Genomic DNA, 24,056 nt, shown 5'->3' on the forward strand with positions numbered 1-24,056 from the left:
GGTCTTTTTTTTTTTTCCTACCATTTTACTTCTATTAACTTTTTAGTTTTTAAGATACGAATTTTTAACTTAAATGTGTTAGTTTTGGAAAGTTTCACTTTTAGATGCTTGTTTCATAGTATTTTCCAGCGAGTCAATCAGAGGTAGAGATGACAGACCCAAGCCTATTTGACTGTTTTCAATAGTGTGGGGAGTTACCACTGACTTTAAATAACTGGCATAAAGGCTGATGTTAAGCCATCTCTGAAAATGTACGCCTCTTCTGCCCTTTGTTTTTTTTTTAAACATATGGCCTATTTTGCATAACACTTGACTATCTGCAGGATTTATGACTCTAATTTGTCACTTGTTTATTCTAGTAGCAGAAGAGAAGAAGTCTCTGAAGCGAACTTTTCAGCAGATACAAGAGGAGGAGGACGACGACTACCCTGGAAGTTACTCCCCCCAAGACCCTTCTGCAGGACCCCTCTTGGTATGTCTTAACCACCCCCCAGAGAGTAGAGCACACTGCCTTAGTGAAGTGACTGCTGATTGAAGATGATGGCCACAAGGTGGCGCCAGTAGCCAATGGCATGGGATCACCAGAGGGCAGCAGGTGGGGCAACTGGGTGCAAGCTCCTCCAGTGAAGCTTGCAGAATGGCAGGCCTGCCTTGGTCTTTGCGTGCCTTGACTCTGGGACAGATTATTTTTTTTAAGTATTTGGACTTGTATTTTTTTTTTCCACTCCTAGAAATTAAAGATGTTTTTTCAAAAATAGAATTTTTGAAAAGGTAGATAATGTTACAAAGACATTCAAAAGCCCTTGGCCTGCCTCCAGTAGCAAGGTTATTTTTTAAGTGAGCAGCTGGTTTGTTTCTAAGGACAGTCAATATGGCTACAGTGTCGCAATAGCAAATTTGCTACACTGTAACCTATTTAAATATTAAAACAAAACCAAAAAAAAAAAACCAAACTTGTTGTCCCCAAGTTGAACTGTCCCATAGGGTTTTCGAGGAGCGGCTGGTGAATTCGAGCTGCCAGTCTTTTGGTTGGCAGCCAAACTCTTAACCACTGTGCCACCAAGGCTCCAAATATTAAAACAGGGAGCTAGCACTTACTAAGTTTTTAACCATGTGTTTTCATTGCTGGGCCTTTTGTATTAACTTATGAGCTCTGTGCGGTTGTCTCATTTTATTTATTTACTTATTTACAGTCAAAGAAAATGAGGCTCAAGGAGACAGATTGAGTAACTTGTCCAATGAGCTCCTTTAAGCCTAGGTCTCTCTTACTCAGAGCCCATCCTCTTTTCACTGGGTCACACTGCCTCTCATTTTGCCCAAAGCAGCTTTACTTTATTACGTTAAAAAAATAAAAAACCAAACCCGTTGCTGTCAAGTCGATTCTGACTCATAGCAACCCTATAGGACAGTGTAGAACTGCCCTATAGGGTTTCCAAGGCTGTGACTTTTACGAGAGAAGACTGCCCCATCTTTCTCTGCAGAGTGGCTGGTGAGTTTAAACTGCCGACCTTTAGGATAAAAGACGAGTGCTTAACCACTGCTCTACCAGGGCTCTATAACAATAGCAGTTAGGTCATATATCTTTGCATTTAAAAACTATAACTCAGACGGCCTTAATTACCCACCTTCAGGATAACCTGAGTACCACCTCCTGAGCCACTTATTCCTAGGTCATTATGGACTGGTCGACTTGTCAGTGGAGCCCTAGAAGCACAGTGGTTAAGAGCTACAGCTGCTAACCAAAAAGGTTGGCAGTTCAATTCCGGGAGCTGCTCCTTGGAAACCCTATGGGACAGTTCTGCTCTGTCCTATAGGGTCCCTATGAGTCAGAATCAATGCACCGGCAACAGGTTAGGTTTTTGGTTTTAACTTGTCAGCATTCTGTTTTCTGACAATTTAATAAATTCCTTCTTTGACATACACAGAACGTGCATTCTTCACTCTTCTCAAGTTTTTTGCCCCTTTGGTTATGATTAATGAGTTTGACACATTTAGTTTCGGGACTGGCTGGCAAAGTGCCTTGTTTGTAAAGCTGACCCAAGAAAGAATTGAAGTAGGTGCGTATATTTTATTTAATCAGCAAACAGAGTTGGTAGACGTCTCACGTGTAACTTTGTTTTACACTGGAGGCCATTCTGTTCTGGAACTCATGCGCCATTTGAAACTAAGCAGTATGAGCCAGACTCTGTTTCCTTCCTTACCTTAGCTGCCAAAGACTTATACAGAATTTCATTATCGTCCTCCCATGGACTTAGAAAAATTAAATTCATACATTCTCGTAGAATTCGCATCATTGACTTCAGTGTAAACTCTGGGGTGAAGAACAATTTTTTTAAATGTCAGGAAAGACAGGGTTTAGAATTTGTCTCCACCTCATTTAACTCCAGCTAATTTTCTTCAGACCCTGTATCTCTTAATGGATAGTGTTGTTTGTGTTTTCCTCGTACAGACGGAGGAACTAATCAAGGCTTTGCAGGATCTGGAAAATGCCGCTTCAGGGGATGCTACTGTCCGACAGAAAATCGCTTCTCTGCCCCAGGAAGTGCAAGATGTTTCTCTTTTGGAAAAAATAACAGGTGAGAAGGTAGATTCCGGATGAAAGATAAGGAAAGGGGAAAATATGTCTGTTGCATCAAATCCTTGGATGTGGTTATGTCTGCAGGCACAGACTGTCCATGCAGTACTGGGTGCTCTGTCATCTTGGGATTTGCATATGTAACTCATGTGCTGAACAATGAAGCTGCTGGAATAGTCAAAGTTTGACTAGTGATTCTAGGAATTATTATAGAAATGCTGGCAGGCCACAATCTGTGGCACTCTAAATAAGGCCTGTTGAAAATGTAGTGCCAGTTGTGTGGGGTGAGGCATTAACTCATGATCCTCTTACTAAAAGAAAAAAATTTGATTGAGTGCTATGTGATTTATACAGTGTGTGCTGCCAAACACATAGATTATGGTGCCTTTGCTGCCAAGAACGCCAGGTGTGTATTGTTAGTCTTGTCATTTTGCTCTAATGGTGATCATCCTTCCTCCCATTCCCCCCTCCTCTGCCATTAAACAAGAAACGGCAGTTCACATTATTCCCACTTTATGCGTGGAAAATTGGAGGAATGAACCATGAACTAATATTTATAGATTATACGTTGTGCTAGGTACTTCTACTCTTCATGATAATTTTTTGAGATTGCTGATTGTATATCCCCATATTGCATAGGAGGAAATTAAGGCTTTGGGAGGTTAGATGTCTTACCCAAGGTCACACAAGTAATGGGTCTCAGAATTCCAACCTAGGCTGTAAGACTGTTCTTCCCATTATAAAAACCCAGAACTTTATTTCCTCTCTCTTCCAAGGTCTACCATTTTCTCCCCTCTAGTCCCTTGACTTGGCCACTTCTCTAACTTCCTACATATCCATCTGAAGGAAATCAAGGTCACTCATGAAATATTTGCTTCATTCAACAAATATTCAAGGCCTACTGTGTAGCAGATCCTGTTGGCCTCACACCCAGACCCCTGGCCCACCCAGTGGTTAGGAGTTAAATGTCAAGAAGAAAGATAAAGCAGGAGTGTGGGGGCAGAGAATGATTGGGGAAGATATTATTTTAATGTGATCAGGGAAGGACTTTCTGTTGAGATAGTATTTGAGCAGAACCCATTGCTGTCAAGTTGGTTCTGACTCATTGTGAACCTGTTGGATAGAGTAGAACTGCTCCATAGGGTTTCCCGTAGGTTGCTGGTAGATTTGAACTGCCAACCTTTTTGGTTAGCAGCCCAACTCTTAACAACAAAAATGAGGAAATATACTGTGAGGGCATACGAGGGAAGGAAGTGCAAACCAGGCAGAGGGAATGGTCCATGTAAAGACCTTAGGCAGGAGAGTGCTTAGTTGGAAAAACACCATGGAAGCCTTCTAACTGATATAAGAAGCTTTTCCGTTCACTCCCTCTGCTTCCCCGGCTCCAGCAATTCCACCCTGCTGGTACCTAAAATCCATTGATCTCTCCACCTTTTCCTAGTCTTCACTCCCCCCAGTACATGCTCATTTTTTCTTCACTCAGTGTAGAGTCCATGATTTATATTTATAATCACTCCCTGACATACACCTTCAACCTCCTTTGTTCACTTTCTCCTTCATTGCAGGCTCCTGGAAAAAATCCTCAGGCTGGTTAAATCCAACTTCTTTTTCTGTTCTTTTTTAGTAGCCGCACAGCTACATGTGACTAGGAAGAACAGGTCACATGCCTGGGCCGTATGCTGGCTTTTCCTCCTATTCCTGCGGATCGGTGTCCTGCTTTCTAAACCAGCCCTTCACTTGTGCGTTAGATTTGATTCTTCTCACCTGTCTGAGGACATTGTTCCAACAAGTCTTGCTTCTCCTGCATCTTCAGTTTTTTCCTTCTTCTACTGGATCATTCTCGATAGCATAGAATGTGTATTTTTCCCCACAGAGGAAAAACTTATTTGACTCCATATCTTCCAGCTACTGCCCCATTTCTCCATCTGTTATAGCACGACACCTTGAATGGATTGTCCGTGCTCATCTGTCTCCGTGTCCGTTCCTCCTGCTCTCTTGTGATTCTACTGTATCGAAACTGCTCTTGTTAAAGTTGCTGATGACTTCCGTGTTGCTAGACCCAGTGGTGGGCTCTCTGCCCTTATCTGAACCTCAGTAACATCTGGCCTAGTTGATCATTTCTTCTTCCTGAACATGTTTTCTTTATTTGGTGTGGTAGACAGAGCAGTGATCCCTTCCCTCCTTGCCCCCGAGTTGTCTACATCCCAATGCCTGGAACCTGTGAATACATTGCCTTACATGGCAAACGGGACTCTGCCGATGTAATTAAGTTAAGGATCTTAAGATGGGGAGATGAACCTCAATTGCCCAGGCAGGTCCAGTGTAATTAGAGGGTCCTTTGCAAGAGGGAGGTAGGAGGGTCACGGTCATAGAACGAGGTACGACTATGGAAGCAGAGGTCAGTAGAGAGAGAAAGAGAAAGATCTGAAGATTGCTATGCTGCTGGCTTGAAGATAAAGGGAAGGGGCCATGAACCAAGGAATGCAGGAGGTCCCAAGAAGCTGGAAAAGGCAAGGTAACAGATTCTTCCCCCAGCAGTTTACAGAAGGAACACAAGCCTGCCAATACCTTGATTTTAGTCCAGTGAAACTGGTTTCTGACTTCTGACCTCCAGAAATGTAAGATAATAAATTTGAGTCATTTTCAGCCACTAAGTCTGTGGTAATTTGTTACAGCAGAGTAAAAAGTTCGGACCCCACATTCGCCTGAGTTTCCTCCTCTCTGACTGGCCATGCCTTTTCAGGCTTCTTTGCTGGTTTCCTCATGTCTCCTTGACCCCTTAATGTTGAGTACTTAGCCCTCTTCCCCAGTTTCACTGATAATTGGCCTTACCCACTCTCATGACTTTAAATAACCATTTGTATATGCTGATGATTCCCTAATTTACATCTCTAGCTTTTACCTCCCCCTTGCACTTCAGACCCATACATCCATCTACCTATTCAGTATCACTAGTTCGATGTCTTAATAGGCATTTCATACTTAACCTCTCCCGAACCTGACTTCTGAACTTGCCTCTAAAACCCATTTCTCTCATGGTCTTCCCCATCTCAGTAAATAGCCCCCTCATCATTCCATTTGATCAGGACAAAAAATTCTTATATACTGTCATCACCCCTTCATTGCTTCCACCAGGGGCAAGTCACCACCATCTTCACCTAGCTCGTTGAAATACCTTCTTACCTGATCTCCTTGCTTCCCTCTGTTCCGCCACCTCCCACCCATCATTCTGTTCTCAACATAGTAACCAAAATGTTGTTGTTGTTGTGTTGTTAGGTACCATTGAGTCGGTTACGACTCATAGTGACCCTGTGTACAACAGAACGAAACACTGCCCCATCCTGCACCATCCTTACAATCATTGTTATGCTCGAGCTCCTTGTTGCAGCCACTGTGTCAGTCCACCTTGTTGAGGGTCTTCCTCTTTTCCACTGACCCTGTACTCTGCCAAGCATGATGTCCTTCTCCAGGGACTGATCCCTCCTGACAACATGTCCAAAGTATGTGAGACGCAGTCTCGCCATCCTTGCCTCTAAGGAGCGTTCTGGCTGCACTTCTAAAGACAGATTTGTTCGTTCTTTTGGCAGTCCATGGTACATTCAATATTCTTTGCCATCACCACAATTCAAAGGTGTCAATTCTTCTTCGGTCTTCCTTGTTCATTGTCCAGCTTTCACATGCACATGATGCGATTGAAAATACCATGGCTTGGGTCAGGCGCACCTTAGTCTTCAGGGTGACATCTTTGCTCTTCAACACTTTGAAGAGGTCCTTTGCAGCAGATTTACCCAATGCAATGTGTCTTTTGATTTCTTGACTGCTGCTTCCATGGCTGTTGATTGTGGATCCAAGTAAAATGAAATCCTTGACAACTTCCGTATTTTCTCCGTTTATCATGATGTTGTTCATTGGTCCAGTTGTGAGGATTTTTGTTTTCTTTATGTTGAGGTGTAATCCATACCGAAGGCTGTGGTCTTTGATCTTCATTAGTAAGTGCTTCAGGTCCTCTTCACTTTCAGCAAGCAAAGTTGTGTCATCTGCGTAACGCAGGTTGTTAATGAGTCTTCCTCCAATCCTGATGCCCCGTTCTTCTTCATATAGTCTAGCTTCTCGTATTATTTGTTCAGCACACAGATTAAATAGGTATGGTGAAAGAATACGACCCTGGCGCACACCTTTCCTGACTTTAAACCCATCAGTATCCCTTTGTTCTGTCCAAACAACTGCCTCTTGATCCATGTAAAGGTTCCTCATGAGCACAATTAAGTGTTCTGGAATTCCCATTCTTCGCAGTGTTATCCATCGTTTGTTATGATCTGTGCAGTCGAATACCTGTGCCTAGTCAATGAAACACAGGTAAACATCCTTCTGGTATTCTCTGCTTTCAGCCAGAATCCATCTGACATCAGCAGTGATATCCCTGGTTTCATGTCCTCTTCTGAAACCAGCCTGAATTTCTGGCATTTCCCTGTCGATATACTGTTGCAGCTGTTTTTGAATGATCTTCGGGAAAATTTTGCTTGCGTGTGATATTAATGATATTGTTCTATAATTTCCACATTTGGTTGGATCAGTTTTCTTGGGAATAGGCATAAATATGGATCTCTTCCAGTCAGTTGGCCAGGAAGCTGTCTTCCATATTTCTTGGCACAGACAAGTGAGCACCTCCAGCGCTGCATCTGTTTGTTGAAACATCTCAATTGATACTCCATCAATTCCTGAAGGCTTGTTTTTCGCCAGTGCCTTCAGAGCAGCTTGGACATCTTCCTTCAGTACCATCGGTTCCTGATGGTTGAATATCGACTAATTCTTTTTGGTATAATGACTCTCTGTATTCCTTCCATCTTCTTTTGATGCTTCCTATGTCATTTAATATTTTCCCCATGGAATCCTTCACTACTGCAACTCGAGGCTTGAATTTTTTCTTCAGTTCTTTCAGCTTGAGAAACGCTGAGCACATTCTTCGCTTTTGGTTTTCCATGTCCAGCTCTTTGCACATGTCATTATAATACTTTACTTTGTCTTCTTGAGAGGTCTTTTGAAATCTTCTGTTCAGTTCTTTTACTTCATCAATTCTTCCTTTTGCTTTAGCTGCTCGATGCTCAAGGGCAAGTTTCAGAGCCTCCTCTGACATCCACCTTGGTCTTTTCTTTCTTTCCTGTCTTTTCAGTGACCTCTTGCTTTCTTTATGGATGATGTCCTTGATGTCATTCTGCAAGTCGTCTGGCCTGCGGTCACTAGTGTTCAGTGCATCAAATCTGTTCTTCAGATGGTCTCTAAATTCAGGTGGGATATACTCAAGGTCATATTTTGGCTCTCGTGTAACCAGAATAAGTCTCTTAAAACAGAAGTTGGGTCATGTCTTCCTCTGCTCATGGATTCCGTAGTCCTAGTCTGAAACATAGGCTCTCCCTGTCACCTAGAATAAGGGTCCTAGTCCTACATAATCTGACCCCTGTTACTTCATAGACTTGTACTACTTTTCCCCTTGCTCATTGCTCCATACATACGGGCTTCCTTGCCGGCACTCTCCTCTCTTCCAGCCTTTGCACTTGCTGTTCCCTCTGTTTGGAATGATCATCCCCAGGTATGTCTTCGTTTACATATCACCTCAGTGAGGCCTACCCTGACTACCTTATTTGAATTGCAGTTTCCCGCCTTCTTATTCCCATTTTCCATTCCTTCTCGTCTGCCTTATTTTACTCTATAGTTCTCATCTTCAGCTGATAAATAAGTAAGGTATAGTGTGGTCTCTCTCCCTACTTTGCCTGCTGTGCCTAAGGGCCTAGAACATTTTCTGACATGTCAGAGGAGATGAAATATTTTTGTTAAGTTAATTGGAAGGTTTTGAGCAGAGGACTGGTAGGTATAAAAGCCTGACTGGAGTGAGCTTAAGGGACAGTAGGAGGAGAGGAAGTAGATACAGGGAATGTAGACAGCTCTTGAGGAGTTTTGCTACAAATGGGAGCAAAGAAATGGGCAGTAGCTGAACAGTAATGTGTGGTCAGTGGAAAACAGAATAGCATATTTGTATGCTGATGGTAGCACTCCAAGAGGGAGAGAAAGAAATTGGGATGCCTGGGGAAAGAAAGGAGACAATTGCAGAAAGTGATTTTTGAGTAAGCAAGAGGGAATGGGGTGCCTGTACACAAGTGGAGGCTGGCCGAAGGAGGCACGTAGCCACTCACCTCCTGTAACCGGGAGGGCAGGGCGTGAGATGACAGCCGCAGGTAGGTTCCCTGAGGTGTGCATCATACTTCTACATTTTGACTGCATGATTTCTATAACTCATAAGCTATTACAGATTTTTTTTCTGGATTGTAATTATTTGTGTAAATGAATTGTCTCCCACTGTACAGTTATTAGAGGTAAGAGCTGATTTTTTAAAATCTTGGTGTTTTCCTTGCCCTTTTTGCTGTGGGCACTCAAACATCTTATTTGATAATTAAAAAAAAAAAAAAGAGGTCATATAGTCAAGCAGCGACAAAACTAAAACCAACCTAATCACCCCAGCGGTGTGCTCAGACCGTACCGCCAATCTAGAAGGATGAGTTTTGCTGTTCTCTACCTCCCCATGACAGATTGTCCCTTTCCTCTGTGTTGTTTTTTCCGTATATGTCGTAGCACCAGACTGGGGACATTGGGCTGGGATTTATTCTGTTTTGCTCACTCCTTCCTTTCATTAAGAGCATTCTTTTGTTCTTGTCCCCGAGGAGAGTAGAAATGCCTCCTCTTTGGCATCAGCCTGTTGGGAGTCCCTCAGCAGTTCATCTCCCAATATTCACATTAAGAAGGCATCTAAAAGCCAGACAGACTGTTTGCCAAACAGATACTGTGTTGGGAATTCTTAAATCCCAGTCACCCATGAGAGTGCCGAGGTCTCTCACCTCTGATGACCTGTATTCATAGGGACCAGCATATCTGCATCACTGTGTAACTCCCCTTTAGGTTGTCCCATGGAACACTGGAGTCTCTGGTGTTCTTTGTTTCAAAGCACCACCTTACTCTTTTGATCTTTACTGAAGTTCTGATCTCACCACCACCTAATTCTTTGTAACTACAAATACAAATCCTCCTACTTTTTCATTTTGTTTCTTCCTCTCACTTCCTAATGTGTTGAGCCTTTGTTCACTACTTCTAAGAATATCCTTTCTCGTACTAAGATACTGCAGCACGGTTGTTTTTTTCCCCAAGCCAATAGTAGCAACTAGTTAATCGGTCATGAAGCCAGTCTGGGAGGTAATGACCAACGTTTTTTAAAAATGGAGTAGAAGTTAGAATGTTTTGCACATGGTAAAGATAGGTATTGTTTTATGAAACTTTCGTTTTTTTATTCTTATGTATGTGTCAGAAGCGTATTTTTTGGGTCATGTTCAAAGGAATTTGAAAGCCTGTTTATCAGACCCTGTGTTTTTGCAGGCTCAAAGCTTATGGTTTAAGGGGGGAGTCCTATATGTTTATATTAGAGACCTGGTTTTGAGTCCCACCTCCTCAGCTAACCACAATATCGAACCCGTATATGTTTTCTTTGTTCAAGTTTTCACACCTAAGAGATGAGTGCTTCCTTTTTTTACTTAAGAGGAATGTGCAAAAAACACTTAACAAAATGATATAAATGAAAGCACTTTTGAAATCTCAGAGGCAAGGAACAATCATTTCAAGTGTGACTTTAAATATCCCTTTCTGTTTGTTTTATTTGTGGAACTTTTAAAGGAAAAAGGCATTTAGAAATCCTTTGCCAGATTTCCCTCCCTGTACAATTTTCTCACTTCAGGTAATTCAGAAATGGCCTGTCTTGTTGACAGGAGTGAATGCCTATGGATTTCTCAGCCAGCCAATCCATTGTTTGTTCAAAGGTTCTGGCTTACCCTTGGACTCTGTACGTTGGGAGAAAAACTGTTAACCTTCCCCCAGAAGCGTTTGCAATTGTGCCTCTGTGATTTGTATATTGTCTCTGTTTTTTTGATCCATTTGTACTTAGACAAAGAGGCAGCTGAACGGCTTTCAAAAACAGTGGATGAAGCATGTCTGTTACTAGCAGAATATAACGGGCGCCTGGCGGCAGAACTAGAAGATCGGCGCCAGCTGGCTCGGATGTTGGTGGAGTATACCCAGAACCAGAAAGATGTTTTGTCAGAAAAGGAGAAAAAACTAGAAGTGAGTATTTTGCGAGGCAGACCCAGATTTCCCTAGTTTTCCTCCCTGTAGCCCACGTTAGGAGGTTTTTATAATGCCTTCATTGACGCATTTTTGTCTGTTAAAAATTCATGAAATGGGAACATCTATCAGATTTGATAATTATTTGAGCCTACTTGAAAATTGAAGTTACATTTTTATGTGTCCAGGAAAGAACAAATCGGATTGCAGGAAACAAACAATGAAGTCTTAATCATAGCATTTAAGATCTAAATATTGCTTTAGTTTGAACTTACATCTAAAAAAAAATTATAGATTGAGGTATAAAAAGAACAGAGGAAGTGAGTGAAACCGAAGAATGTTTATTTGGTAGTGTTTGGGATGTGCTTAAAAATTTCTTTGGGTCATATTAAGGTACTAAGGCCAATAAGAAGGCAGCCTCCAAGCTCTGTCCGTAGTCAGTTGTAAAATTTCACAGTAATGCTTATGGAGCCCAGTTCTCAAACTGTTGAGAAGGAACTCCCTTCTACCCTGAGTGAAGACATTAGTCTGAGCGTCCTTGGGAGGGGATTCCAAGGTAGTTCCTCACTTTGTGCTTGTTTGGCTTCTTAATTAATATACGTGGTGGTTTAACCTCGGTGTTTCATCCCTTGAGATTACAGCCAGAAGTGGGGGCCTTCGGGAAACCTTGCTTCCCCAAGCTGCTAGACTTCCTTTTCAGGAGTGTCTATTCTCCTTTTAAAAGGTGTGGAAAAGATTTGGTAGCAGTGGTTTTGTGAACGCAGGACAGTTGTGAGTTGGGGAATGAATCACATTGCATTACAAGGAAAACCTCTTAAATCCCACTTGGAGTAGGTAAGGGGGGAATGGTTCCCCCCACCTGCTCTGAGCAAACACCTGTTCTCTGGCACAGAGGAAGGGAAAATTGAGCTTCTAGCCCTTGTGGCTGAGATTGTGTTTGCCTTTCACACAATCATCTGACTTGAGCAGGGAAATGAGTGATGGGCCCTTTTTATCCTTACCTGCAATGATTATGAGAGCCATGACCGGTAGTGGTAGTGGCAACTTCATATTGCTAGCAAGCTTGAATGTGGAAGATGGGAAGTGGCTATAAAAATAGTATGCCATGGATTTAGAAATCAGCACTGACCAGAAATCCTAAAGGGAGTTTCATAGCCAGCACCAGACGGTCATTTATCTGAAATGCTCATCTTTCACTGAGGAAACATTTTCAGCACTGTGCCCCGGGACTAATAAGAGAGTGTGATTAATGATTCTGGTTGTAAGTCACCATGCCATCTGCTGAACTGCCCCTTCGTGACACATTAAGAGCTTTCTCTGATCTGTCAGACATTGATTATCATGAGCAGCTGTTGCTGGGTGGAATGTGGCAAGCTACCATAGAGGACAGAGTCTTTAAGAAGGAGATTGGGTTGGTAGTGTTGGTTAACTCTTTGCTCTTTCCCCTCCCCATATTTACACTTCTCTCTGTAGGTTTCTTGAGGAATCATCTGGTTTTTGTGGAACCAGTTGTCCGTTGGGTGCCACAGAAGGTCAATAAGACAGAGAAAGGAATCAGATTTGGGCCTGTTCTGTAGCTTTCCAGCCCCTATTCCTAAACTCATCCGGGCATTGGAATTTCCTTGCTTACGAAGCAGACCAGGAACGTTCCACCACTGGAAAGTATAGATTCTGAATCGAAGGTTCTCCATCCCAATTCATGTGTCTCAGCCACTTAAACAAATTTATTCATTGTAAAAATGGAGCTAAATTTCCTGCATTTTAAAACACACAACTAGATACCAGAGAAAATGTTGAAAGGTAGCTTTATCCAGGCTTGCTAAAAATGTAAACCATTTCCTTCCAGAATCTAAGGTTTTTCTCTCAGCATCCCACACTATTCTGGTCTTATTCCATTATGTGGCAATGGTGAAACTTCTGAGAGTATGCCACCTGGAAGATGCATTAACGCTGTGAACTCCAAGGCCGCCCATAGTCTTGTTTTCTCCATTTCTGCAGAGACATACCCATTCTCCCATAGAGACTTTTTCCCTTTCTGCTTAGAAGGTCAAAGATTGGGCTGACAAAAAGTAAGTGTTGTTTTGGATTATATATTTTGTCCCAAATCCTCTAGAAGTCTGTTATTGATGGCGTCAGTACATAAAGTATACCTACGTTTGTAACATTAGGTTTTTTTTTTTTATTAACTTTTATTGAGCTTCAAGTGAATGTTTACAAATCAAGTCAGTCTGTCACATATAAGTTTACATACATCTTACTCCGTACTCCCACTTGCTCTCCCCCTAATGAGTCAGCCCTTCCAGTCTCTCCTTTCATGACAATTTTGCCAGCTTCCCACTCTCTCTATGCTCCCATCCCCGCTCCAGCTCACTCTTCATCAGCATCTCTCTCCCACCCACTGTCCAGTCCCTTTCATGTCTGATGAGTTGTCTTCGGGGATGGTTCCTGTCCTGTGCCAACAGAAGGTCTGGGGACCATGGCCGCCGGGATTCCTCTAGTCTCAGTCAGACCATTAAATATGGTCTTTTTATGAGAACTTGGGGTCTGCATCCCACTGTTCTCCTGCTCCCTCAGGGGTTCTCTGTTGTGCTCCCTGTCAGGGCAGTCATCGATTGTAGTCGGGCACCAACTAGTTCTTCTGGTCTCAGGATGATGTAAGTCTCTGGTTCATGTGGCTCTTTCTGTCTCTTGGGCTCTTAGTTGTCGTGTGACCTTGGTGTTCTTCATTCTCCTTTGCTCCAGGTGAGTTGAGACCAATTGATGCATCTTAGATGGCCGCTTGTTAGCATTTAAGACCCCAGATGCCACATTTCAAAGTGGGATGCAGAATGTTTTCATAATAGAATTATTTTGCCAATTGACCTAGAAGTCCCCTTAAACCATGGTCCCCTAACCCCTGCCCTTGCTCCGCTGACCTTTGAAGCATTCATTTTATCTCGGAAACCGCTTTTGGTCCAGTCCAATTGAGCTGACCTTCCATGTATTGAGTATTGTCCTCCCCTTCACCTAAAGCAGTTCTTATCTACTAATTAATCAATAAAAAACCCTCTCCCTCCCTCCCTCCCTCCCCCCGCCAGTAACTACAAAAGTATGTGTTCTTCTCAGTTTTTACTATTTCTCAAGATCTTATAATAGTGGTCTTATACAATATTTGTCCTTTTGCCTCTGACTAATTTCGCTCAGCATAATGCCTTCCAGGTTCCTCCATGTTATGAAACGTTTCACAGATTCTTCACTGTTCTTTATCGATGCGTAGTATTCCAGTGTGTGAATATACCACAATTTATTTACCCATTCATCCGTTGATGGACACCTTGGTTGCTTCCAGCTTTTTGCTGTTGTAAACAGAGCTGCAATAAACATGGGTGTGCATATATCTGTTTGTGTGAAGGCTCTTGTTTCTCTAGGGTATATTCCGAGGAGTGGGATTTCTGGGTTGTATGGTAGTTCTATTTCTAACTGTTTAAGATAACGCCAGATAGATTTCCAAAGTGGTTGTACCATTTTACATTCCCACCAGCAGTGTATAAGAGTTCCAATCTCTCCACAGCCTCTCCAACATTTATTGTTTTGTGTTTTTTGGATTAATGCCAGCCTTGTTGGAGTGAGATGGAATCTCATCGTAGTTTTAATTTGCATTTCTCTAATGGCTAATGATCGAGAGCATTTTCTCATGTATTTGTTAGCTGCCTGAATATCTTCTTTAGTGAAGTGTGTGTTCATATCCTTTGCCAACTTCTTGATTGGGTTGTTTGTCTTTTTGTGGTTGAGTTTTGACAGAATCTTGTAGATTTTAGAGATCAGGTGCTGGTCGGAGATGTCGTAGCTGAAAATTCTTTCCCAATCTGTTGGTGGTCTTTTTACTCTTTTGGTGAAGTCTTTAGATGAGCATAGGTGTTTGATTTTTAGGAGCTCCCAGTTACCGGGTTTCTCTTCGTCATTTTTGGTAATGTTTTGTATTCTGTTTATGCCTTGTATTAGGGCTCCTAGAGTTGTCCCTATTTTTTCTTCCATAATCTTTATCGTTTTAGTCTTTATGTTTAGGTCTTTGATCCACTTGGAGTTAGTTTTTGTGCATGGTGTGAGGTATGGGTCCTGTTTCATTTTTTTGCAAATGGATATCCAGTTATGCCAGCACCATTTGTTAAAAAGACTATCTTTTCCCCAATTAACTGACACTGGTCCTTTGTCAAATATCAGCTGCTCATACATGGATGGATTTATATCTGGGTTCTCAATTCTGTTCCACTGGTCTATGTGCCTGTTGTTGTACCAATACCAGGCTGTTTTGACTACTGTTGCTGTATAATAGGTTCTGAAATCAGGTAGAGTGAGGCCTCCCACTTTCTTCTTCTTTTTCAGTAATGCTTTGCTTATCCGAGGCTTCTTTCCCTTCCATATGAAGTTGGTGATTTGTTTCTCTATCACCTTAAAAAATGACATTGGAATTTGGATCGGAAGTGAGTTATATGTATAGATGGCTTTTGGTAGAATAGACATTTTTACTATGTTAAGTCTTCCTATCCATGAGGAAGGTATGTTTTTCCACTTAAGTATGTCCTTTTGAATTTCTTGTAGTAGAGCTTTGTAGTTTTCTTTGTATAGGTCTTTTACATCCTTGGTAAGATTTATTCCTAAGTATTTTATCTTCTTGGGGGCTACTGTGAATGGTATTGATTTGGTTATCTCCTCTTCGATGTTCTTTTTGTTAATGTAGAGGAATCCAAGTGATTTTTGTATGTTTATTTTATAACCTGAGACTCTGCCAAACTCTTCTATTAGTTTCAGTAGTTTTCTGGAGGATTCCTTAGGGTTTTCTGTGTATAAGATCATGTCATCTGCAAATAGGGATAATTTTACTTCCTCCTTGCCAATCCAGATGCCTTTTATTTCTTTGTCTAGCCTAACTGCCCTGGCTAGGACTTCTAGCACGATGTTGAATAAGAGCGGTGATAAAGGGCATCCTTGTCTGGTTCCCGTTCTCAAGGGAAATGCTTTCAGGTTCTCTCCATTTAGGGTGATATTGGCTGTTGGCTGTGCATAAAAAAAAAAATGCCCTTTATTATGTTGAGGAATTTTCCTTCAATTCCTATTTTGGTGAGAGTTTTTATCATAAATGCGTGTTGGACTTTGTCAAATGCCTTTTCTGCATCAATTGATAAGATCATGTGGTTTTTGTCTTTTGTTTTATTTATGTGATGGATTACATTAATTTTTTTTCTGATATTAAACCAGGCTTGCATACCTGGTATAAATCCCACTTGATCGTGGTGAATTATTTTTTTGATATGTTGTTGAATTCTATTGGCTAGAATTTTGTTGAGGATTTTTGCATCTGTGTTCATGAGGGATATAGGTCCGTAATTTTCTTTTTTTGTAATGAACGTTAGGTTTTTTTTAACACAGCCAGTCCGTGTTTTAAAACTGCCACATTAGAATGATTACGTCTTTTTAAAAAATCTTTTCGCATTGTCTTCAATGTGTAAAAACATAGAATTCTTTAACTCTTTGGAAGTGTATTTGTTTGATTGGTAAGCTTTCCTTCCCGAAGTTCTAGTAGTATTTTAATTTGTTAATGCTTAGTTTTTTGTTTTTTTTTTTAAGCTTATATCTTCCTTTTTGTAGCATAAAAAAAAAACCTTTATTTTCTTTCACATGAGAATTGCATATTAGATTTTTTAGTGGCTCCTGAACTTTGGGAAGGGCAGTGTGAGGATTCAGACCCAAGATGATTTAGACTTTACGCTGTAAGGAGAGGGCATTAGGGAGGGATGACGGAAAGAGACTTAAGTTTCTGCCCTGAAGGAAATCCTGTTCTGGCATAAACAGCATAATAAGCATAGGTGAACATAAAACCAAACCAAATAATCGTACATAGTGTAGATTAAGGAAAGCCTACACACTTCCTGGCAGGCAGTAAAGGCTTTGGTAAAAGGCTGTGGTAAAAGGACATAGCCGTTGAAGAAGAAAAATTTGTTTATAAATGGGGAACAGCCACCCTGGAGCAGACAGACAGGGTGTGAAGAAAGACATAAAGAAAGAGGGTGTGGGAGGGAGGTGCTAGAGACCACAAGTGGAGAAATCAGCAAAACCTGTGCCAGCCAGAAGGCACACAGAGAGAGATGAGCAGGTGTGCTCTCTCCCCTCAGAGGGCTCACACTGTGGTGGGGGAGGAACATCAGCCAACAAGGAGTTAAAATAGAACGTGAGAAGTGTTACAAGTAAGGGGGGTATCTGAAATCGTTGTGTCTAAATTGAAATAGACTAAGAAAAAAACTAAAATGCTCATAATATCAATTTGATCAGATATTTATTAAAATTAAAAGAGAATTATCAAATGCACGGGCGGTTTCAGAACACCATGATGCCTTAGGCAGGTCTCCCAAAGTCAGCTAAACTGTATGGTCTCAGTGCTCCTACAGCGCCAGGGACCTATTCATTCCTCAGTAATGTTTGCTCTGTGAGTGAAATTCATCACTTGGATGTAACCTTTTTCTACAGAAGAAAGGCTTTTTTAGGTTCCATTAAAAGTGGCTTAATAAATTTGATGTAATTTTGGTTGTAAAGAATATGTTAGTGCAGAAAGGTGACGGGATATTTGATAGAAACTTCTGTGGATTTTCTCCTTTGTGCTACTTTTCTTTTTTCCTTAAAGTAGAATTGTGATTCGTTTTGAGAAGATGTTTTTTTTTTACTATCTGCTTCTGCTTCTGGGTGTCATGGTTGACATGGGCCTACTGCCTTTCCCTTAAGCTCGAACAAGCTAGAAGGAGAGCTGCTGGAAATCTATTTCTCATGAACACGAGAAAACCTAGAAACGGGGAAGAAGGCGTACAGAAGGAAGCAGAAGTAGCCCACAGGTGAGGTTAAGGAATGTGGAAGATATAGAAGAAAGTTGGTTTTAAAAGGTAAAGGCCAAAGATGCCAGAAAAACCTCTAGACATCAGTTCTTAGTTGAAGGGAAGGGTGGTTTCTGGTTGACAGAGGTGACTTACCTCAAGTGACTGGTAGATGCTTACAAGACATAGCCTGAGTGGGTTGGACCGACTTCCTGTCTTGACAGTTTGGATAAAGAATAATGTGGATATGTTCTGTCAGAGTGATCAGGGCATGTGGAAGAGTGTGTGTGAGAGACAAACCTATTCGTGAAAACATTGAAAAAAATAAAGGATCAGGTACCTGCAGTTTTATCACCTTAACATATCAGTTATTCTCGTTCAGGTCAGTTCAGGACTGTTAGTGGCCTAGAGCTGAGACAGTCCTGTGTGTGGTACACATGTGACAGGTGAGCACAGAGATTGTCTGCCACACAAGGAATAGCTTTGGAGAAGTGTGTTCCTAGCTGCAGATTTTTTTTTTTTTTAATTGAGGTGAAATTCACATAACATTAACCTTTTTAAAGTGTACAATTCAGTGGTGTTTAGCACATCCACAGTGTTGCGTAACCACCACTTGGACCAAGCTCCAAACTAGTTTCATCACTCCAAAAGGAAACCTAATACCCATTAAACAATCACTCCCCATTACCATCTCCCCCCAGCTCCTGGCAACCAGCAGTCTGCTTTCTGTCTCTGTGGATTTGCCTATTCAAGATATTTCATATACATGGGATCATATAATATGTGACCTTTTGTGTCTGGCTTCTCTAACTTAGGATAGTGTTTTCAAGGTTCATCCATGTTGTGGCATGTATCAGTACTTCAGTGCTTTTTACTGCTGAATAATCTTCCATTGTGTGGATAAGACCACGTTTTGTTTTTTCATTCATTGGTGGACATTTGGGTTGATTTCACCCTTAGTTGTGAGTAGTGGCGCTATGAACATTTGTGTGCAAGCATTTGAGTACCTGTTTTCAGTTCTTATAGGTATATACCTAGGAGTGGAATTATTAGGTTGTTTTGTGGTAATTCTATGTTTAACTTTTTGAGGAACCACCAAATCGTTTTCCACGGTGGCTGTACTGTTAACTTCCCACCAGAATGTACGAGGATTCAATTTCTTCACATCCTCACCAAAGCTCGTTATTTTTCTGTTTTTCTTTTTTTTTTTAATAGCCATCCTAGTGCATCTCACATACTTTGGACAGTTTGTCAGGAGGGGTCAGTCCCTGGAGAAGGACATCATGTTTGGTAAAGTAAAGGGTCAGCAAAAAGTGGAAGACCCTCGATGAGATGGATTGACACAGTGTCTACAGCAGTGGGCTTAAGCATAACAATGATTGCGAGGATGGCGCAGGACCAGGCAGTGTTTCATTCTGTTGTACGTAGGGTCGCTCTGAGTTGGAACCAACTCGATGACGCCTAACAACAACAACAGTGGGTGTTAAGTGGTACCTCATTGTGGAAGTTCTATATATTGGGTAGTTATATTTGTTAGCTGCCGTCAAGTCAACCCCCAACTCATGGTAACCGCACATACAGTGGAATGAAACACTGCCCGGTTCAGCGTCATTCCCTTGATCAGTAGCAGATCAGACTGTTGTGATCAGTAGGGTTTTCATTTTGGAAGTAGATTGCCAGGCCTTTCTTCCTGGTCCTGTATAATCCTGTATTGGATGATAGACCATTACTGAATTTATGATTTGCAAATATTTTCTCCCAATCTGTAGAGTGTGTTTTTACTTTCTTGGTAATGTTCTTTGAAGCACAAAAGTTTATAATTTTTTGTAAAGTCTAATTTACCTTTTTTGTTGTTATTGCTCATGCTTTTGGTGTCATATCTAAGAATCCCCTGCCAAATCCAAGTTCATAAAGATTTACCCTTAGTTTTCTTCCAAGAGTTTTATGGTTTTAGCTCTTGAATTTCGGTCATTGATCCACTTGGGGTTAATTTTTAAGTATGGTGTGAGGAAGGGATCCACCTTCATTCTTTTACATGTGGATGTCTATAGGGTTGCTGAGTTGGAGTGAACTCAACAGCAACGGTTTGTTTTTCATTTTTGTCTAGTTGTTCCAGCACCATTTGTTGAAGAGACTATTCTTTCCTCATTGGATGTTCTGCATCCTTGTCGAAAATCGTTGACCATAGATACATGTGTTTATTTTTGGACTCTCAATTCCATTCCATTGATCTATATGTTTATTCCTATGCTGGTATTACACTGTTTTGATCACTGTAATTTTGTATTATGTTTTGAAATTCGGAAAGTGAATTCTTCAACTTTGTTCTTGTTTTTCAAGATTGTTTTGGCTATTCTGGGCCCCTTGTAATTCCATATGAATTTGAGGATCGACTTTTCTATTTCTGCAAAAATACTCTTGAAATTTTAATGGGTTTGCATTGAACCAGTAGATCATTTTGGGTAATACTGCCATCTTAATATTAAGTTTTTCAATTCATAAACATGGAATGTCCTGTTTATTTGGGTCTTTAATTTCTGCCGCAGATTTTTTAAAAGCACCCTCACCCTAGAATGCTACTTACTGTACATTTGACATTCCAGATGCCCTGTTTAGATGCCGTAGTAACAGGCACCACAGATTGAGGGCAGTAGTGTTGCCTTTCAGTAGGCAGCATTAACCTCCACCTCTCGAGGGTTTGTGCTTTAACGATGTGTGTGCATGCAGCAGAGGCACCAGGGCACAGTAGTGACATCCAGCTTCACTCTCCAATGCAAAGTGACATGTAGAGGCCTGGATGTCCAAGTAAAGTTGTTAACAGGATTATTGAGCTGGGCAGAACCTTAGAGATCCTGTTATCTGACTTCTAAATTGCTAAAGAAACTCAGACCCAGACAAGGAAGTTAGCCACATACCAGGAATAGAACCTAAGGCAGATGTCTGGTAACTTCCCACTGGGTTATATTTCTTTCTTTCTTTTTTAATCTGATTGCATGAGGTCAATAGCAGGGAGACATCCTACACAGAAGTGCAGCCAAAGTTGAGTTACTTGAGTAATCTCCAAGATACCACAAATGATACCTTTTTTAGGGGGATTAAAATGCTTGCATGAAAGCATTCCAGAGTGACTTCAGAGAAAGCCTTTCAAGTTTGAGAGAACCCACTGTGCCACCAGGGCTCGGAGCATCCTTCTCTCTGAAATTGCTGTTCCTCCTCAGCTTGGGGTCTCCCCCTTGGCTGTAATGAGCACTCAAGAGTAGAGCCTTTATCTCAGACAACACAGCTGGCAAAGGGGAAGTGGGCCAGAATCCAGCATTGCTTTGCGACTCTAGATTTCTGTTTGCACCTTGGTTATAACAACTTGAGAAATTCTTTGGCTGCAGCTGAGGGGTACTAAACCAAACTCATGTCCATCTGTTGTATCTGGCAGCATCCCCCACCTCCTTGCAGGGTGTAGATGGTTAGAAACTTATGTTTCAATAATGGGACAGGCAGTAGGTGGCGACAGAGAGCTCCTTTTGTCAACTTTGTGGTGAATTCTCCCTCTTCTCCATGATGATCAAAGTCAGTGTCTTCTTGTCTATCAGGGTAAGGGCGGGTGGTAACAGGTGAGCTGATCCTCATTTTAGATGAGAAACAAAGGCCAGGCTTAACATGAGTAATTCAGGGTCACAGAGGAGTCAGTGAGGACTAGAGCCCGGATCTCCTGGTGCCTGGCTGGTGATCCATCCACTGTGTTCCCCTGAAAGGCCTTACTAGAGCTGCCACTTGTGGCTCTTCCTGGCCTGGCCCCACCTACCCACCCAGCTCTCTATACTCACTGCCTTTCCTTAACAGATGACTCTTTCCTCCCTAAACTAGCAGAGTTATCAGCACCACAGGCTGTCAGAACACTTGTTGAAGTGGGTGAATCTGCTTACATCTGTCAAGTGGTCATGGGGGGCTTGTATTCAAATCCTATCCCACACAGCAGACACTGCTTTTTCATCCCTGTTTTGATATGAGAGCCTTTTTCCCCCCTAGGCTCCTCCGCCAATTCATGGGGACTTTCCTCGAGATGATGTGTAGTTCTGTGAGTGTTTCGGAGTGTAGAGGCTGTATGTTGGGTCCTTGGATTCCTTCCACCCGTTGCAGTCTCTGCCAACCCTGTGAGGCTGCAGGACTAAATGTACCCTTTTTTCCCCCGTTTCTAAATGCATCTTATAGCTCAGGCCAGATTTGCAGCAGGAACTTTTGTTTGGGGATGTATATTCTGTATATGTTACAATGTGAAACCTTTATATGCTTCTTCATCTGTTTTCGCTCCAGGGAAAAAACGCCACATTTTAATGTACTTCACATACTTGGTGACCTATGGGCATGATTTGCCAACGTTTGACACTTGGCGAAAATGACACAGTTTCAAAGCTGTCCCGGCAAGAACTCCATACTTTTTTTTTTAAAAACTAAGTGCCGGATAATTTTAGCCGTAGCAGTGTTTTCATATTTAAAGCCCAACTTCTGGTGGTTCCTCTTGCTGGCTGGAGCAGCTCCGCTGAGTTTCAGCTGATGTGTGTAGCGCTAATTTTTCATATTCATAAAGTCCATGTACATGGTAAGTCAAAACAGCACCTGGGCTTCCTGTCACCGCGTGCCTGCCAGAATATCTGTTCTTATTCAAGTGATACTCTGTTCTTCTGCCCCACCCTTCTCCACCCCCTCCTGGTTATAAAAGTAATCCATCAAGAAGCTTAGTCAAGTAAGCATAAAGGAAATAATCATAATCTCATTACTCGGAGAATAACTGCTTTCAATGTTGGTATAGGAGTATAACCACTTTTATTTTTCTCCCTATTTTAAAATTAAAATAGTTGATCATAATGTGTAGACAGTTTTCTGCCATGGTTTTTGTTTTGTTTTTAACTTAACGTGATCATTTTCCCTTATTAATGAAAACTTTACAAACATTTTAAATGACTGCTTAAATACGTGTGGTTGGATATTCAGTGATTATTTTTATTGGGCATTTATGTTCCTCGCTCTATTTTGGACTTTTTTTTAATTGGGTATTTATGTTTCTCTTTTTTTACTTTGGACTTTCGGTATTTGTATTACTTCCTTCCTCTAGGTTTCTAGAAGTGGATTGTGTGTGTGTTGAGCTGTCCATTTGTCTTTAAGTACACCGGAGGGCACATACATTTCCAGGTCTCTGCCACCAGTATGTATTCCTGACTTAGGAATTCTTGCTTTTCTTCAAAGCATGTTAAGTACTCTAGAAAAACTCTCACAGGTTAAGGATTCGTGTTTGTTTTATGAGGAGTAAATATCGAATAGCGCAACTCGCAACTCGACATGTGGGGCTCTCTTCTGGGGTCTAAATTATCTTGTATACATTTGAAACAGCTGTGGGAAAAGAGCAGCTACTTATTTTAACATTGACTTGAGTGAATGTAACTTTGAAAGCAGGGTTCAGATTACAGAAATTTGAACTTTAATGACCACGTATCTATTTGATCTAGTGGGTGCGTGTTATTTTGAGCAAAGATCTATTTCAGTCTTTATGAATGTTCATTCTAGTGTGAAGGTGGGCCTTCTACTCCCGTTTCACGTTAGAATTTTGGAGAAGGTAAAATTAGGTAGTGGCATGCATTGTAATTTTGGAAGTTACATCCCTGACTTTGTCTTTCTTTTTATAAAATGTAGGACTTGAACTAAGAAAGAGTCTTTTTCTGTGATTAGCACAAAAATCTTCATGGTTGATTGTAGACATTCAGTAGTTACAATTAAAAAAAAAAAAACCAAACCAAACCCAGTGTCATCAAGTCGATTCCAACTCATAGTGACCCAATATAGGAGGGTCAAAATGAAACCCTTGCCCTCTAAGTCCATGAGCCCCCAAAGGTATGATGTGCTTTATGTAAAGCGGTGTTGGGATCAGTCAGCTGTCCTAATGGTTTTGTAAACCTCCTGTTTGTTCTCCTCCTTATTGAGGTCCTTTATCTTTAGACATCTTTAGGAAGAAGTATGCTTAACTCTCTTGCTTCATTCAGTCGTTAGCCACTTTGAGAATTTCAAGCAGAGGAACTATTGCAAATTTCAATTTAAAAATTTATCAGCAGCCTTCTGGGTGTTCTTGGGGTTTGGAGAGTAATTATGAATGGATACATTCCGCTTTTTTCCCCGATGTCTGGTATGATGTCTGAGATGCTTTTCAGTGTCCTTCTGTTTTGACCATAGTATTTCTATTCTGTGGAGCATAGACTTACTAGGAGTTATTCCCAAAAACACAGTTTACCTCAGTGGTGGTTCATTGGTGATCATCATTCCAGGCTCTTTCTGGCATTTTCCTTTGGGGCGAGTGGTCCTTCCAGCCTTTTAGTTTTGTTTTGGCTTTTTGTTTATAAAATAACAATTTCTACATTACCTGGGACAACAGGTTCCAACACCGTCTAACCTTTCCTTGTCACGCAGGGCCGTTAGGGCCAATTAACTTTCCTGTCTGCAGA

General features: G+C 41.4%; 1 protein-coding gene across 5 annotated transcripts in view; it reads left to right on the forward strand.

Moving 5' to 3' along the window:
* RPRD1B (regulation of nuclear pre-mRNA domain containing 1B) overlaps nucleotides 1-24,056 on the forward strand; it is a 68,733-nt gene that overhangs the window by 27,496 nt on the left and 17,181 nt on the right. For 2 of the 5 annotated variants that reach the window (XM_010591673.3, XM_023550241.2), the window contains 3 exons: nucleotides 363-472; nucleotides 2,450-2,576; nucleotides 10,557-10,732. In XM_010591673.3, the coding sequence (XP_010589975.1) occupies nucleotides 363-472; nucleotides 2,450-2,576; nucleotides 10,557-10,732 (413 nt within the window). Of the gene's footprint in view, nucleotides 1-359; nucleotides 473-2,449; nucleotides 2,577-10,556; nucleotides 10,733-17,485; nucleotides 23,363-24,056 lie in introns of those variants that run through there. The other 3 variants (XM_023550240.2, XM_003411711.4, XM_064276074.1) reach the window with 2 other exon arrangements.

This window comes from Loxodonta africana, chromosome 24, assembly GCF_030014295.1.
Source record: "Loxodonta africana isolate mLoxAfr1 chromosome 24, mLoxAfr1.hap2, whole genome shotgun sequence".
Taxonomy (NCBI): Eukaryota; Metazoa; Chordata; class Mammalia; order Proboscidea; family Elephantidae; genus Loxodonta; species Loxodonta africana.